At 50.6% G+C, this 18,142-nt stretch overlaps 1 protein-coding gene across 1 annotated transcript in view; it reads right to left on the bottom strand.

The window, feature by feature from the left end:
- LOC147666472 (complement C4-like) overlaps positions 1 to 18,142 on the bottom strand; it is a 188,568-nt gene that overhangs the window by 42,943 nt on the left and 127,483 nt on the right. The window contains exons 7-8 of the mRNA XM_086949063.1: positions 5,933 to 6,025; positions 4,517 to 4,600 (exon numbers count right to left, since the gene is read on the bottom strand). Of these exons, the coding sequence (XP_086805189.1) occupies positions 4,517 to 4,600; positions 5,933 to 6,025 (177 nt within the window). The remainder of the gene's footprint in view (positions 1 to 4,516; positions 4,601 to 5,932; positions 6,026 to 18,142) is intronic.

Here is an 18,142-nt window from a genome sequence, read left to right as displayed (position 1 = left end):
CACTCGCCCTCCTAAACACAGACTATAAAATATTAGCCTCCACCTTGGCGAGGAGACTGGCCCAATATACGCCCCTCCTGGTCCACCCTGACCAGAACGGGTTCGTACCCACACGCAGCACATCGCTCAATATCCGCCGGTTATTCAGGGTGCAAGAGTACGCGAGAGACCCTTGGCCACGATCGGGTTGCATAGTATTAGACCTGGAAAAGGCATTTGATTCGGTGGAGTGGCCGTACCTTAGGACGGTTATGCAAAAATTTGGTCTGGGAGACGACTATCTGGAAATGGTAGGACTCCTATACCAGACACCCACCGTCAGGGTCCGAATAGGGAGCTTGATCTCGGATACTATACAGGTGAGGCGGGGCACGCGACAAGGTTGCCCGTTATCGCCCCTACTCTTCTCTTTGGCCATGGAACCGCTGGCGGAGATTCTGAGGATGCAGGGCGCCCAGTGGGGCATTCCATTGACAGACGGGGAGCACGCGGTTTCCTTGTATGCCGATGATTTACTCCTCTACGTTCGGGACCTGACGCGGATACCCCCGGAACTCAGCAGTGCCCTCTGCGAATTCGCGGCGCACTCGGGTCTAAGGGTCAACTGGGGTAAGTCTGGGGTTTTCCCCTTTCACCCAGATATGCAAGAATGCGCAGTACGGCTAGGAGACACGACGCTGACGTGGTATGCCGGCACCTTTAAGTACCTGGGCATACACATTTACAGGAACGCGGCGGATATACTGGATGGCAACCTGGTTCGAGCCATAAACTCCTTGCGGGCGCAAATCCGATTCTGGGGCACGCTCCCGCTTAATGTCCCGGCCAGGATTACCCTGTCCAAAATGATAGTCTTGCCCAGACTTCTGTACCACTATTCGAACCTACCGGTATATGTCCCAGCCCGGGTCTTCAAAGACCTGGAGTCCTTAACACGAACCCTCATATGGAATGCGGGGAGACCGAGGGTGGCCCTGAAAAAATTATATGCTCCAACGGCCTCGGGGGGACTAGCGGTCCCGAACCACGAGCATTACTACCTCGCCGCACAGCTTCAGTGGGTGGTGGCGTGGCTCGCGGGCAGAAACTTAAGCGATACGGCCTCAACAGCCCCGGCATTGACCCATGCGGAGGCTCTCGCACTGTTCCACCCCCTCAGAGGCGCGACACGTGTGACGCAACTACATGTAGGGGTGGCACTGAGGTGCTATAAGCGTGCGCTGACGTTAACCAGGGAGACCACACCCTACGCCCCAGCATTACCATTGGAAGGACTGCCCAGACCAGGGGGAGTGGTGACGGCAGCGCGCCTGCAAGACTGGGCACAGGTGGGACTTGAAACGATGGCGGACCTCTATGACGATGGGGCCCTGGTGCAGTTCGAGGGACTAGTGGAGAATCCAGGACTGCCAGCGGGTCAATTCCTGACGCATGCATCAATGATACGGGTCCTAACGGAACACTGGGGAGATATGACAGCGGAACCCGAGACACACCTCTTAATACAATACCTGCACGTAATGGGGGCGGGCACACACGTCGTACATTGGCTAACGCAGGCGCTGAGATCCCACACTACATGCTCCCTGCAATCACTCAGGGACAGGTGGACCACGGACAGGGGGGAGGACTGGTCGGATAAGGAATGGGAAAGGATTTTAGAGGGGCCACAACACATTCCTCGCAACTCGAGATTCAGAATCATACAGTTCTACATAACACACAGGGCATATCTGTCCCCAGACAAGATTAATCGTTATTTTGGCCTGAACACGTCCAAATGCCCACGCTGCGCGCTACTGAATGCGGATCTCCTACACATGCTATGGGCATGTCCCAAACTACAGACGTATTGGCATGATGTCACCACACTGTTGGCAAAGGGAACGGGACTAAGTGCTCGACACGACTGGGACGCCTGTGTATTGGGCCTCCTCGCCAGAACGAAACACAACAAACCGCATATGAGGTTCTGGGATTTAGGGCTGATAACCGCCAAAAGACTCATAACCCGGCACTGGAAAGCAGCAGCACCACCGCTGACGAAACATTGGAGTGCCTCCCTCACCTACTGGGCGACCGCAGAGGGCACGGTACTAAGCAGGGAGGAAACAGCGGGGCGGAGGGCCATACCGATAGCCCAGATGTGGGAGGGTTTCCTTCGAGCTTTCACCAGGGCCTGCCATGACAAAGGGGTGTTGTAGAAGGGGGGTAGAGAGGAAGGGGAGCAACGAATGACGCGCGCAGATAAACGAGACACACCGCCCCCGTGATCCACCGCCCTCCCCCCTCCCGCCCCCCCACGCCCGCCCTCTCCCGCCCCCCCCGGTTTCCCCCCCCCTCCCCCCCGCTTCCCCTTCCCCGCCCGCTCCGCCCCTTGCGCCCCCCCCATCATCATCCCCCTCACCTGCCGGTGGGGGACACACACACACAGACGACCCCGCTAATGCACTCCCACCCCGGGATTTAAAGTTATCACGCACCACTTGTAGCACCCTCATGTGCGCACCACGGAGCAGCACCCTATACGACTACTCCGCTCGTAACCAACGAGACAAAACCCACACTGCAGCACCCCCCCCCTATGCTTAGGTTAGTTGCACCCGCACACTCTTTCCTGTTCTTCCCTAGATCGAAATAGCGACACACACGGCAGAGGTCGCCCCCCAGTTGACCACACCAGACCTGCCTTTCCCACTCGCACCCTCGCTACTAGCATACAAAGGTTACACGTAGGAGTGCAGCACACAGGCGAACCACTGCCGGGACCTTCCACCCCATGGTGCCTATATCCTGACCAGTCTAGTGGTCCACAACACTCGTACATGCCGCCCGGAGTCAGACCTGGATGGCTGTCCAAGCTGTAGGGAATCACCACACTTCACCACTGACCATAAGGCTACGTACACCGGGGGGAAGGCTGGACACCAAGCTGCCCATCTGGGCGGGCAGGATTGGCTGCCCAGGTGGGGACGACGCTGCGCGGCACTCCGAGACAGGACACTGGAATGAATGGTCTGACGCATACAGCGCCCACCCATGAGGCGATAAGTGGTGATTTTATATGTATATGTACAATTATCGGACCTCTAACCATCGACTGTATTTGCTTTGATACTGTACGGACCACTCCGATTGTTGTTTCCCCTTTGAGTTATGCACATAACGAACTGTACTTGTATACCAAGAGTTTCAATAAAACAGATTTAAAAAAAAAAAAAAACAGTCTTCGACACTGGGTAAATGCACTAACGCTGCCCTCTATCCCAATGGACAGTTTCGTCCTCTCCCCGAAAACACAACTCAGCTAGACAACTGTCCAAACACTGGCTGGCAGACGCAGCACACTGCCAGACATACCTGAGCGAATACTGGAACCTAATGCTCTTGGCAATTAGGCTGTATGATATCTTGACCCCCTGGAGACTTACCTCCGACAATTAGATGATACTGAGAGCAGCCATGAACAAAGGTGCAACCCCCTACTGTAACAGACCTTCAACCCTATGATGGGGAAATGTTATGACTGATATACATGCCAGCCTAAAATGATGTTTGTATGCCCGCATATTTATTAAGTTACCATGTCTCCCCGACGTGCCATCATCATGATGATGCTCATAGTTAAAGACCAAACTGGGTAACTGAATGCATTAAATGTAACATGCTATATTCACAATACAGTTTAAAAAAAAGGTGTTCATAAGAGCCTTTGTGGGTGTATATACATTAGGACAAATTGTACCCTCACTGGCCCTCCCACAGTGTTGGGCACAGTACTGATGACTTCTAGGCTACTAGCTAAAAGGATCACGAGTCTGCGAAGGGCAACAAATCAGGCGGCACACCTCACTGTGAGACCGCGTCACGCAGTTCACATGACCCCTGCATTGAAGAGTCGACACTGCCCACCGATAAAAAGAGCAAACTCACTTGAGATCAGCACAGGTGGGCTCAAGATCACCTAATTAACATCTCTGCAGACAAAACAACTCTGAACCTGCAGGACACCTAACCTGCCAAACACAGCCAGTAATTAGAGGGTTCCTGCACTCTCAAGGCGCCACCATTTGCAAATCCCCCCCATCCAGCTCAACCCCACAGAGGATTTACTGTTTTGAAGTCTACTCGCTGGTGACGGGTGTCCTGCCCCCCCGCATTCTCACTCATGATGTTAGGATCACTTGTTTCTAGACTATCTTCTTCCCACCAAAACCTTATTAGCGCTTTCAAATGACAGTCAGGAGGCATTGGGAGAGACAAAAATATGCCACATAAATACAATGAAGATATTAATACCTTGCAGAGAGCATCATGATATGAATAGGTACATTCATATCCAGAGGAAGCAGGAACTCCCCCATGCTCCAGCTTCAAACACAAACTCTACAAATCTGCATTCCCATCAGCCCCAAACTATACAACTTTGTTTTTACTTTAGATCCAAGCCCCCCAGCTTCACCTTCCCCCCACAGTCCTTGGAATTTCAGCAGGCATTATGCAGTTTGATACATACAGCGTTGTAAGACTTCGAGGATCTGTGCCTTGTAAACCATAAAACCGTTCAGGTCTGCAAACTCCACCAACTTGACTTTGTATCCTGAAAAGGAGATTTTTGGGGTTAGTAAAGATGGAAGGCTTTGGGACTTGGTCACTTACAATTCATTTATTTCAACATTGCCAGAAAACCGGGAGGTGCCATGACAGGATGGTGCCTCTGGAAGACTGGCAGAGGTACAGAGAGTCCGCCTCGTCAGGTCTCTGAAAGAGCATTTGTCCTGGGAGCTAACAAGCACTTCCTGGATCAAGCCAACATACCCCAGGGTCATACATGTAACCAGTGCTTAATTTGAGCCAGTGGTTGCTGTTGGGGACACTGGCACCTATTTTAGGGACCAGCACTTACTTTTCCACCTCAGACATTTACTGAGCGCAACACAGGGAAAACCACCAAAAGAATAGAAACAGAGGATGAGAAATATGGGGAAAACCGTCACAAAGGGAGAAAGCAGGAAGCTGCAAGGATAAGATAAAGGTGCAGCTGTTTCTGATAGTGGAGAAAAGAGGCATTAGGTGGATATAGGACTAAGATCCTAGTCAGGCTTTTACGCAGAACCTCGGGCACCAGCACTCTTGATTTTACAAACTAAGCACTGCTTGGAGTCAATATGTTATGTATACACATTCCAGACAAGCAAAGGTTGTTTAATCTCCTTTATAGTGTCTTCCAGTCTGCTGAAATCCTCTGTGTAAGGGCCTGAGCCCCTCAGGCTCATAAGGACCCTAAAGTTGGCTTTGACAGACCCTCACTCAGTCATTCATATTACAGGGACTCCAGAGGCTCCAGTCTAAAGGCCACATTTAAAAACCAGTCACATAGCGCAGCAAGCCACCTTGCTGCACTGAGCTATAGGAAAAGGGCAGGAATGTGCTGCATTTAGCATCATATATTTATTTCCCTGTGCTGGCGCACAATGTGCTGACTACCGCCAATGCATGCATTATAAGCAGGATTGTTTGTGTGCAGGAAGGAGCGCCTTCCTGCACAAAAACAATCCTCTGAGGACATTCCCTTCTTCCATGTGTGCTGCTGAATGCATTCGGACCCATTCCCAGGTCTACTAACAATGTAAATCTGGGAATGCAGCAAAATCCATGGGTGAATGCATAGGAACACCTACGCTCCATCCAGGGATCGCCTCCCTGGGGCAGAGTAACGCAATGCAGCGACTCGAGATTTATGAAGTCACACAGGGCCACACAAGGTGGCCTTGCGTGGCTTGATAAATCAGACTTAAGAGTTGCGTCACTTTGAACGCCATTGCGTGGTGCAATGGTGACTCAACTCTGATAAATTTGGCTCCAATTGTCCTCAAAATCCAATCTCTGTTTCTCTTAGCCTACCCTTTAACCTTCCTTCCCCCTCACTTACCATAGTTGACTCTGGGGCTGTAACAGGCATGGGTGTGTCGGGGGTCCCCGTCATCTTTTATGCTCAAGGTCGTAGTCTTTTTAGGGCAAGGGCCTTTAAAATAAATAAAAAGCCTTCATAAGTCATGTTTTAATCATCCAAGAACAACAAGTTATTGACTTTGCCATGAAGGAGAAGGATCCTATTTTAGACTTATGGCTTGCTATCAGTGTGCAGATTCATGCTCTGACCTACCTTTCATCAAATGGTTAGATCATCTTTTTTTTTGGAAACCTTTATTGTGCAATAGTAGCATACAGGTACGGGCCTACAACCAATCTGGCCGGCCTCGAAATCAGTTTGAAGCACATACAGTAACCATAAAACAGCTCAGCAGTCCCTGAAGATGAAAACCAGCAAACATTCCAAATACCACGTAAGTGAAAAGCGACCACCGAGTACAGGATGAAATTAGGTTAATTTTTCAATTATAAAAGAAGAAGGATCAGACGCCATTCAATCCACCGAAAGCACATAGTGGGCAATGAACACAGCAGGATGTCAACAAAGCGAAGAGTCACAATCGGAAGAGCGGCACAAAAATACGCTTATCAGGATAAAGAAGCATATATTCACAGTTCATACCGGTCATTACCCACCTCACAAACGTGGAACACCCTAACTAATGTTAGCGGTAACACCAACGACAGATACGATAAGCAACGCTACACCTAGCCTCCATACTGACGCTTAAGAAGGAAGAAAAGAGATAAAAGAACTAAGAGAAGAGAAAAAATAAAGGCCCATAGAAACTAAGAAAGGACAAAACAAAAATCCCCACCCCCCAACCCCCCACCCTGCACTCATGCAGAGGCTACGGCCTACCCCCCCACCCCCAGCAGTGTGCCTGTCGCCCAAAAAACGAGAACCCGAAATTTAGATACAGAAAAGAGAAAAGAAAAATAAAAAAGTTATATAAAACCGGAGGAGGGCCATCTAAACAGGCTCCCAGTCTCCCCTTCCACAAATTTATTCTCCACCCCAAAAGCAACAGTCGACATCAGCAATCACTTAATGCAATAAGAAATGGGGGTGAATTATCACGTACTGCGCAACTAGGTATATCATAAGAACACGCCAACCCGCCTCCCCGCCAGCCACATAGATATCAAACATTAAAGAGAATCACTTAGCCCTGGCCCGTTCTTGTAAAGCCCCCATGGCATGCCCGCCGAGAGGATCCCATCTCAGCTGACACGTGAAAACAAAATGTCCTCGCAAGGTAGAAAAGCAACTTGCAAATACAAAATGGACGTCGCCGACCACCGACAGAGTCTCCTGCACTGAAGACCATCACCCCCAGTTCCGTCCCATAACACGCATTCCATGGCAGAAGCACAGGGGCGAGGAAAGAAAAAGCAGTCATAGGAGGCAACAGTAGCTGATCTAGTGTCCGTGTAATCAGCGGCGCCACAGTGGATGAGGTCACCATCCATTGCCGAGAAAGGCATCCTGCAGTACAATAGAGGCATGCGGTCATCCTTCCACAGGTACCGACGCAGTCCGGGATCACCCGTTCCCCTCCACATCCATGTGTAACCACAGTACCCTCCTCGAAGACAGGTGGGGGCAAGTCCTCGCGCACCTGGGGGCCATCCGACCGCAATCGCCCCAGTGTAAGCGCAATATCGTCAAGCTTACCACCCAGCGCTCGGGAGCCGTCCCTCCAAGCAGACTGTAAGTCACCCAGAGCAGCAAGAATGGCACTGCGAGACAGCGTAGGCTGTATTTCCCACATCACAGCACCACTCGGTGACTCGCACTCACCCTAACGCAGCACTTCAATAGGCAGGGTAACGTACTCCTTCTCATTCAAGCAGCCATCAGGAGTGTCCACCTTGTGGGGAGTATGAAGGTAAGGCAGGGACGAGTCTGGCTCAGGCAGACTACAGTTTGAATCACGGGGGCTTTCAAAGTACACGCCTGAGGAGCAATCACCGGTAATAGCCATCGTCTCTCCGACTCAGCGCTGGTAGCAAATTCGGGAGCGGCCCGCGAAAACCGGGCGGGATCGAAAGCAGAGCCGACAGGCTCACCTTCAGCGCTCCACAATGAAGCAATATTTCCACTTAACCCCCCACCTCGAGGATGCACTCCAGCCGCCTCGTGTGACAATCGAGGCTCCTCCAGTAAATTCCCTTCCACAGTTGCTGCGTCCCGGTGGACCGGTTCCGCCCAAGTCCAGCTGGCCGCTATCAATGAGTCAACACCCGGCCATGTTTCGCAGTCAAGGACCCGGCTCAGGGTCGTTTGAGGCCATCAATCGTAGTCGCGGATATCTCCGTCTATAAGGCTGGTAGAGACGTCGGGATCGCGCGAGCGATGTCTGCGCGCATTCACCGTCACCCCGCTGCCGTGCAATACCAGGATCTTGTGCAGGATTTCCTCGCGGGGCTCGGAGGCTTACGGAGCCGGGAGCCTACACTTCCATTCCAATCGCCATCTTGGCTCCTCCCCCTGGTTAGATCATCTTGACCTTAATTTCTATATCAGCTTTCCATACCCAAGGGTAAAGGGAAATAGCTTATACTATATTTTGTCACCTCTAGACGTATATCCATTGAATCAACTTTAAACTTTATTTCTGGATTTACTTTGGAAAGTAGGCAGAAGTTGCCCCTTTATCAAAATCTCAGGCATAATCTCATATAGCCCCAAAATTCCCCATGAAACAGAGGCCCATTCTGAGTCCACCCCCCCAGTAAATTATTTTTACCCCTTGTTGGACACGGCCCGTTGGGCAGGTTCACCCCTAGACTTTTTGCGTTTTCCTAGCCTGTTTATGGAACCTGGTGTTGGTGATTTTAGGCCTCTGCGCACTTTTTCACTGTGGTACAGTGTAAAGTGCTTGAGCTCTCTGTGAATGAATGGTGAGTGACCTGCCCTCCCATAGGAATGAATGGGGAATATGTATGCCCATGGTAGTTCCTGATGCGTGGGGAGTGCAGGGGCGAGTTTGGTATGAGCGAACGCGTGAGAATGAATGCTGCAAAATGATGTATGCGGCATGACTGTGTCTAGTCTAGAAGTACTACTTTTGGAAGTTGGCATATTTGTGTAAGTTGGTGCTAGCGTGTGATTGGCTGGTGAGCCTGGCCCAGAGTGTCTGGGCCTGCTTGTGGATTGACTGTCTGGGGTGAGGATGACAGGGGCTTCTGCTGCATCTGCTGCCAAGGAAGTGGGAGGAGATTAGCATCTGATAGTGAAGGGCTGTTCCTGTGTAACTACAAAGCTGGCTCCACCTCCCGCTGGGCGACTGACACCTCTGTCCCTGATACTGAAGGGGACTTCCCTCTAAACCAGTCTAGCTGGTTCTCACACTGCCTGCTTCAAAGGACTTCAAAGGACTTCAAAGGCTTTTCTGTGTATAAGAAGGGGCTGTGTCCCCTTCCAAAATGTTCTTGTTTCTGACTTGAATCTGCCAGGGGCATGCTGCTGCTGGGGCTCAGGGGAATCCCTGGGCCCTGCCCAGCTCCTGGACACCTGATGGACTTTCCCTGGGGGACCCTTTGCCGGTGGTCCCCTGCTGCAGACTACTGGGGACTTTTTGCTTGCTTTTGCCAAGGCTTATTCTAGCCTGGAAGTGCCTGGAGGACTTTGCTGCTGAGTGCGCTGAGAGCGCTTTATTTTCCCCTTTTAGTACTGAGGGCGCTTTTTCGGTACCTTCAGCGCTGGGGAGCGCTGGGAATTGCCTGCAGCGCTTGAGAGCGCTTTAATTGCCTTATTCCGCTTTTCTCTGCCGCTGCCCGGGGCCTACATTCATCAGAGCCCTTGGCCGGGGATTGCCGAGATAAACCGAAGCATCCGCGCTCCCATTGGCGGAGAGCGACGAGACCTCAGTGACGCCGCGCTGGGATTGGCCCCAGCCCCGCCGCGTCATGGGCAGAGCCGCGCAGCGATTGGCTGAGGCGTCAGCGTCATCGGAGGCTTGTCCCGGGAGCCCCACTGCCATTGGCTGGCTCCCGGGTGTCTGCTGAGGCCGCCATGAGGGAGTCAGGCCGAAGAATGAGCCTGGAGCCACGAGAGCTCCGCTTTCCGAAGTCCCGGTCCCGAGATGGGGGACCGGGTGAAGCGTGGCCCGCTGCTGGGGCTCCCGTGTGCTGAGGGAGCCCCACCGAGAGAGAGAAGACGGCGCGCTGAGCCGGTGAGTGGGGCCGGTACTGTTTTGGCAGCAGGGGCGTCGGGGCATATGTCCGGTGCCCGCCCCCCCCCCCCCTCGAGTGCGAGCGCCTGGGTGCTCAGAGGCCGTGGAGCTTCCGCGGCTGCCCAGTCCCCCGAGGGGGACCCCTCCTATTGTTTTGGAGCCCAGAGAGGCTCAACCCGCCTATCTTGATTCACGAGCCTGCGGGGCTCGTGAGGGCATTTGTTCGTGTCGAGTCCCCTGTGAGGGGCTCCAACGAGGGCAGCCTCTAGACGGGGCGTCGGGGCACATGGTCGGTGCTCGCCCCCCCTCCCCCAATAGCGCGAGCTCGCGTTTGTATGAAGCCATGAGGGCTTCAAGGGCCGCCCCGGTTGGCAGTGGGTCGCCCCAACGTGTATGAGCCCAGAGAGGCTCGGGGGCCATTTCCATGACGTCGAGCCCCAAAGGGGGCTCCAACGACCCCACAGATGTTCTAAGAGCCTGCTAGGCTCAGAGGGGGTATTTCGTTGAAGAGCCAGAGGGCCCCAGGGGCCTATATGTGTCCCAGAGCCTGTGTGGCTCCAGCATGGCGCAGTTTGCGCCCAAGGGTCAGTGAGGACCCTGTCGCAGTTTATTTTATTGCGATGCCCAGGTGCCCAGCACTTTGTGGGCACCTGCCACGTTTAGGCTTTTTGTACTTTGGACTGGCGCTGCATGGCAGCGCGCCCTGACATTGGACCCAGGGCATCCTTGCCCCACAAGGCCAGTTGGCCTAGGGACTGCCACGGGTAGTGGCTTATGTAGTGTTGGCGCAATGTGATTTCTATGCTTTTTAATAGTTATTGCTAATGTGAGTGTTTGCGCTATTGATTTATTATGCACCTCTGAATGTGTTACTGCATCATGTGTCTTCCTTTCCATGCGCTGCACCTCTGAATGGTTAGTCATCATGTGCCTTCTTGCGCTGCACCCCTGAATGTATTTTATTGCATCATGTGCTCTATTCTTAACACCTCTGAATGTATTTTATGGCATCATGTGTTCTTCTTTATTACTCCTCTGAATGTGGTTCCTGCATCATGGGTAATGTGTTCTGGTGTACCCCTAAATGTGGTTATTCTTAGGTGGTTGTCTTTTCTACTCCTCTGAATGTAGGTTTATTGCATCATGAGTAATGTATTCTTTCTTAGACCCCTAAATGCTGTGTGATACTTAGGTGGTTCTTCTTTCTTAGTACAGGTGGTCCTAGTAAGGTCCTGGTTCCTGTTACCAGTGGTTACTGGTTGTTATCTTTGATTATTATTTTATATTCTACATTTTATCTAGAAGTGCTATATCTGAATATGACAGTGGCCCTTGTGGCCCTGTCTGGTGTACATAATCCCTGTGAATATTGCCCGTGCCAGTTGGCACAATGTATATGTGTGATTTTATCTGATGTGTTTTTACAATACAAAAGTTATTTTTATAATAACCTTGTGTGGAGTCTCTTTTGTGGTGTGCCTAGTATGTTGTTGCTGTTGTGCGCTGGCGCAAATGCTTTACACATTGCCTCCGAGTTTAGCCTTACTGCTTGAGCCAAGCTACCAAGGGGGTGAGCAGAGGTTATCTTGGCGTGTGACTTCCTTGCCCTGACTAGAATGGTGGTTTCTGCCTGGCTTTGGCGTCAGCCTTAGCCTACCAGAAATAGCCAGTTCTAACACCCCTCCACTATGAGTTGCCCAGGCTGGGATGGGGAACAACACGTGGATCCAGTTCTAATACACATTTTCTGTATTATTGCCCAATTTTCCCAGAGTAAATGACTTCAGGTCCACATCTGGATTCAGGTAGTTGTGCCTAAGTACGGATTTATCAAAAAACTCGCAATGACAACTGTGTTCTAAATATGTTGTACCTGGGTGTATATCACAACATAGGCCCGCACATTTATCGACTCAACGAGGTTGACTTTCACTTATCATCAAAGGAAGCTATGCACTGGGAAATATATATTTACTAGTGATTCCACACCTGCTTATCTTGACAATATTTTGCAAGTCCATGCTATGGGGTCAATAGAAGTGCAGGTCTTTATTTAAACTTCAGTATTATGGCAGAGTATTGCCGAACCCTAATTAAACGACGTCAACTGCTGGGTAAACAGCCATTACATCCCGGCTGTTTCACTGCATACCATTACATCGCAAACGTGACAATGCATGCAATGTAACAACGCATAGCCATTACTACGCATCTTATTACATCGCATGTGTGTGGAAGATGAGCCCATATTACTATCGATGCCCAGGCCGCTGGCGCAAACCGCCTCTTAGTTCCCATGTTGAATAGTTACTAAATAAAGAGACGGGCGCTGGAAGCAGGAATCAAGAACAGAGTTTAATTCTCATGAGGAGAGCCAGTCATTTCGGACACGAAACACAGTGTCTTTCGGGAGGTGCTCTAACAAGTGAGCTGAGACTCTTGCTTTTATACCTTACAAAACATTTGGCATTACAGTCACAGCATTGTGAAACGAAGGAAAGATAACCCTATAATCCTCGTGTCAATCCTACCCCACATGTGTTCACAATAGGGACCCTTGACCTGCTGATAAGAGGGGAGGGCAATCACGCAGCTGAGTGTTCCGTCAACTGTTTAGGATGTGTACGCCTGATCATAGCCCAGGGGGTGGGGTGGCTAGGATCAATAGTGGGTCCTTTGAAGAGGAGTGACTTCATACAATAAGGGCAGTAAATGGTATCTCCTGGCTTAGGCGATGGCCCCGGACACGTGTGGTCAGCCGGACTCGGGGGAAGGGGTCATCAAAGGAGTGGTATTCATGCTGCGTGGACAATCGAGCGCGGAGGGAAGGCTCGTCAACAGAGGGGTATTCATAGAAGGAAAGGAGGTGTTGGTCAGGCGCGGCCGTGACTCTCAAGGACAGGGCCTTGCAGAAGAAGAAGGTTTATGACTTGCCCATGTGAGGAGAAGGGGGGGGGGGTCAGGGTGCGCGCAGAGTCAGAGTCGCACAGAGAGAGAGAGGTCTTATGACCCGTACGAGAGAGAGCGGGGGCAGTCAGGTGCAGCTGGGGAGGGCTACGTCAGCTAAGGCGAAGGATGCCTCTTCAAGAAGGAATGGGGGGGGGGTTTTGTGCGAGTCAAGTAGGAGAGTTGCCTTTCACAGTAGGGTCGCGCAGAGGGAGAGGGTTTCATGGTCTATGCATGAGAGAGGGTTTAAGATACGCGCAGGAGAGAAGCCGGGGATTCCAATGGGTGAAAGGCCATGGTGCCTGGAATAGTCGTACATATGCATATGGGTACGGGCTCTTACTGGCAGGGTGATACGGTCAATAATTTACAGTAGTCATGGCGCTCACAGGGAGAGGAGTGGGAGAAGAAGGGGAATGAATGCTGTCTATGTACATCAATTTCTTCAACTTTCACAGTCGCCCCTTTTTACATAACAGCAGTCATTTTTGCAATTGATGGGTTTACAGGTAGTCAGGCATCGTCGATGAATTAGCATTTTGTCGATACTAACAGTTGGCGTACAATCATAGACAGTCGAGGTGATGGGCAGAATGCAGCACATAGGAAATTGCATTTTCGTTATGTTCCTCACAATTAAACACACTACATAGCATAAATCTTTTCTAACTTAAAAATGTGACCAATGAACAGTTTTAACCAGGTAGTTGAGAGCGGAATTCAGTTCAATATGCAAGATCTCTTCGTCACAGTGTCTTTTTATCAGTGAGCCATCACTGGTAGGCTCTAGTCCGTGTACTTTCGTTGGCGCTGTTGAGCACCGGCGGTGGAGCTATAGGTCCAGCTCGGTTCTATCCTTACGCGTTGCAGGGTGCGGTCAGTCCTCTGCTGTTAGACCACAGTCCTGTTCCCTAAGCAATCCGTTTGGCGGCGCCTTATGCTCGGCACCTACATTTTCCGTGGCAACACCCTATTCCCACTGGAATGCCGTTCTTTCCTTTGGCAAAAAGTCACGTGGAAAAGAGGGTGAGTGTGGTTCAAATAGTCGATAGGAGAGAGAGCGGAGTTGGGTCAGAGTTCCTGGGACACACAAAAGGGACCAAGGGAGCAAAGGATAACAAGCAGGCAGGCCCATCAATCGGGCCCAAAGAAGGGGGACGGAGACTCCAGGCACACGTGGGTCAGCAGACGGAGGGCTTCAAGGCGGCCCATCATTTTTCATTTTCCACGTTGAAATTGCGGTCTCGTCCCGTATCCTGTTGCTCTGCGGCTCCACCTTTGGTCGAGGTCACACGTGTCCCAAGATCCGCAGTCGGGCTGTACATCACATCTGACCCATCTCCTTCGGTGATCGTGAATCTTTGAATAGGTACAAGACAAGGTTTTAGAGAAATGGCAAAAGAAGATATCTACGCATGTGAATTCCTCCCTCAATTCTACGCATTTGGGATACGCTCATTGGTCACAGTCAGAGATCCGTTACCAAGCAGTGCATGTGTCAGCATTCCTACTGAGTTCATGGCAGGTTTATTCATCGTCCTATTTATAACTCAAGTGAGGATAAATAATATTCCCATCAATTGTGCATTACATCATATTCAACATTACGGAGCATTTCCCTTCAGGACTGGCTAACCTTTTCAAACAGGGCGGGGGTGCCATTATCGAGAGTCAGGCAAAACAAGGTTTTCTCGAGGGTCAACAGTTACTCATGGTCATCATGTTTATATTCGGGACAGCAACTGGGGTCTATCAAAAAATGGGGCGGGGATGCTTCGGGCGCTCGCGCTTGGGTGCAAAAGGGGGTGGGGCAATCTGGGCATTGGGGGTCAATCCAGACGTTGGCGTTCGTCTCTGAAGAACAGACACAAGGCGCCATTGACATACAGTTCCCCTATATAACTGGCCAGATTTGGGGGACTTTAGTCGTCTTACCTGTCCTTTCCTTCTCAGCCAATTCAAGTTCATTCATTTTGCAGAAAGGAGAGGCAGTAATATGGCGAGATTCAATCATTTTAGTTTCGGTCAATTTCGCTGAACGCCTTCGCGTTCAATATGTATCAAATCAGACTGGTGCCGGTGGGGCACAATTTTACCAAAAAGAAGGAGAGAAAATAGGGAGACTCTCATAGAGAGCGAGAGTCGTCCGCAATCTAAACGAGCCATTCGGTACACGTATGACATGTAGAGAGAGATAGAGGGGGAGAGAGACGTGTACGTGAATAGGTCATTTAGTGCGCTCACAACACAGAACAGCAAAGGTCAGGTAACACGCAGATACGGACAGAGGGAAGACATAAATCCGTACATTACACACACACAGACTCAGACAGGGAAGACGGCACATGTATTACACATATATAAGACATTCATGACAAGACAGGAAACAATTGTTAGCCAACAAGGTCTGTTTTATATGTCCTACGTATCTTTACTATCCTATTTATCTACGTGCTTAGCTCTTTCTACCCTTCCCTCCTTTTTCTTCTCGCTTGTCATGTCTGCGAGCGTTCCCAATTGCCAATACTCACACCTCGGTTGGTCGATCAGAAATTAACCTGGTCGTGCTAGTTACCCATGGTTGGATCTTAAACCATTTTCAGTCCCTTCCTTTGGTGGGAAGTTCTCCAGTCTGAGGCAACGGCAAGTATTGATCGGGAGAACAGTCGGGCAGCTTGGCTATATCTATAAGAGTGTGAGAAAGGGGGGGCAGTGCATTTTGAACATCAGCAACATTTCTAACTTCCTAGACGGGTGGTGCCGTGGCAACCCTTACCCGTATATTTTTCTCTGTCCTTTCCCTACCTAGTCAAACGTCCAGTTACATTATTTAACACGTCATTTCTAGTCAATTTTTCGTCATTCAGTACCTGTCCAGTTTCTATGTCAGTCCATCCTCTCAGTCGCTATGTTCTAAGGAGGAACAGTCATGTTTAAGTCTACGTCTTTTTTAAAACTTATCGTTATGAGGACTATACACTTATTCCCTCTTTCCCTTTTCGTCGGTGGTTCGACCGTCGCTCTCCCACACTTCAGCCGACGTTCTGACGTGACCTGCAGAAGGGAGGAAGAAGAAGGGGTGGGGGACAGCATTCAAAGTACATCAGCATGCAGTAGTCCGAAAATGCTTTTACCTACCACTTACTCGACCTATCTCCACGTGCCGCCTTTCTTTACCATCTCGGCGTTTAAGCCCAGAGGGACCAGTAATGTCAGATAGATAATCATTGACGATCTGCGTATCTACATGAGTTACTTGGTCGCAACCCTCTTCGTCGGGTGCAAAGGTGACGGTCAGGTGGCATTTCCGTGGTGTCGTTTTAAGGGTGTCCAAAACGCTTTTCTGGCCGCCTGTGACACACAATGTAGCTGCTAAATATCTGATCCCTTTTGATCTACATCTTTCATCATACTTATTCTTCGCTCACAGTAGTAAGACATCCAAAACTCATTAATGCAACTGCTACAACCATGCTTTCTTTTTCAAAATACTTTTAATAAAAAGTGTTGATGTACAAATACAGGCCTGCAACTCGGTGGGCCGGCTACAAAGCAGATTGAAACTGTACATAAGAAGAACGAAATTGGTGGCAGTTCATTGCATAAAGTGCAGCAGTGCAATAAAATCGCATTAAACTTCCCTACAGAGCAAGCATGATGCATGTCAGTAATTCATCTTTAATAAATTCATAAATTCATTATCCAAGTTCATTCGTTACCTAAATTACACCAATTCATTTTCCAAATTATAATCAGTACCCACCCTAAGTCAGTTCATTGTCCAAGCACATACTCAATAACCTTCATATCTACTTTCATTATCCAAAAACTGCATATATATCTCGGGACAAAAAGCTGCGCAATCAGGGTGCAACAAAGTTTATTCAAAACGTCTCATTTTGTGTCGGCGCCATTTTTGGGTGGGGTCAGGCGAGTTCCAGCACAGTCAGAATGTCTCCAATGATTCGTGGTTGGACCGGAGCCTTCCGTTGGAAGTTCAAAAAGTTTTGAATCATGTGGTAACAGTCTAACGACAGTCAAAGAGTGGGGAGGGCGGCAACAATTTTCCTACCGGGTCATTCCGGTGTTCCTCCGGAACTGAACAAGTCTGTGCCGTGGCTGCACCTTAGCCATTTCCAAACTGAAGCTGGCGCTGGCAGGAGTGCGTCGATGTCGCGGTTCCCAGTGAGGGGGACGGGGGCGCCCATGCGGAGGGATCGGGGTGCCCCCCGGCTCTTATAGAATCTTCAAGGTTGAGGAGAAGAACAGACATGGGGCGTGTGCCCGTCCAGGGCAGAAGACCGCTTTTTGATGTTGACCCTCTTTAAGTAAGAGCATTGGGGTGTCGCTGGAAGCCTCCACCTGGAGGGAGGTGGGGGAGGCTCGTTCGCGCCGCCTCCCCCTTCCAGCGACCCCGCGCCGTTCCTCGGCTCCGTCGCTTCGAGATTGGCCGTGCCAGCCATTGAAGATGGGGGGGGGGTCGGTGGCTGCGGCAAGACATCCCCCCCTTTTCTCTTGACATGTGGCGGGACTACCTGGAACTGTCCAGGCGAGGGCATGTGACGAGACCACCTGCAACTTCCAGGGTTGTCCGACCTCGCCTTGGCTCCGGTCCTCGTTGATGGCCAGATCAGGCAAGAGAGGGGGTGGGGAGTGGTCGGCGGCTGAGGCAAGACAGCTCCCTCCCCCCGTGGCCTGCAGGGCAGCAGAAGAGAAGAGATGGAGAGGTCCTGGCCATTCTCTAGACCGCCTGCCCAACATCATCTCCTACTGACCGTGGCCAGGCGAGCCCCTCGTGCCTCGAGGCCTCGCCTTCCGGATGGGCGTAACCGCGGACCTGTTGCACTTCGGGAGCTTCCGGAATGGGGGTAGGTACCTATTGAATTGTTTCTATTTCACGTGACCGTTATTTTGGGCGTGGCAGGCAGTGAGGCAGACATGTTGGGAGCAGGAATAGGCAGTGAAGCCTAGCTACCTCGTGGCTATTTTTGTTGTCAAACTTTTCACCATTTTACATTTCTTATTACGAACTATTTCTAATGTTTCTTATTTTTAGTGAAGTCAAAAGCTCATCAGGGGGT

Source organism: Lissotriton vulgaris, unplaced genomic scaffold (assembly GCF_964263255.1).
Source record: "Lissotriton vulgaris unplaced genomic scaffold, aLisVul1.2 SCAFFOLD_3169, whole genome shotgun sequence".
Classification (NCBI taxonomy): Eukaryota; Metazoa; Chordata; class Amphibia; order Caudata; family Salamandridae; genus Lissotriton; species Lissotriton vulgaris.
Note: the sequence above shows the minus strand (reverse complement) of the source record. Positions and strands in the feature narration are given on the sequence as shown.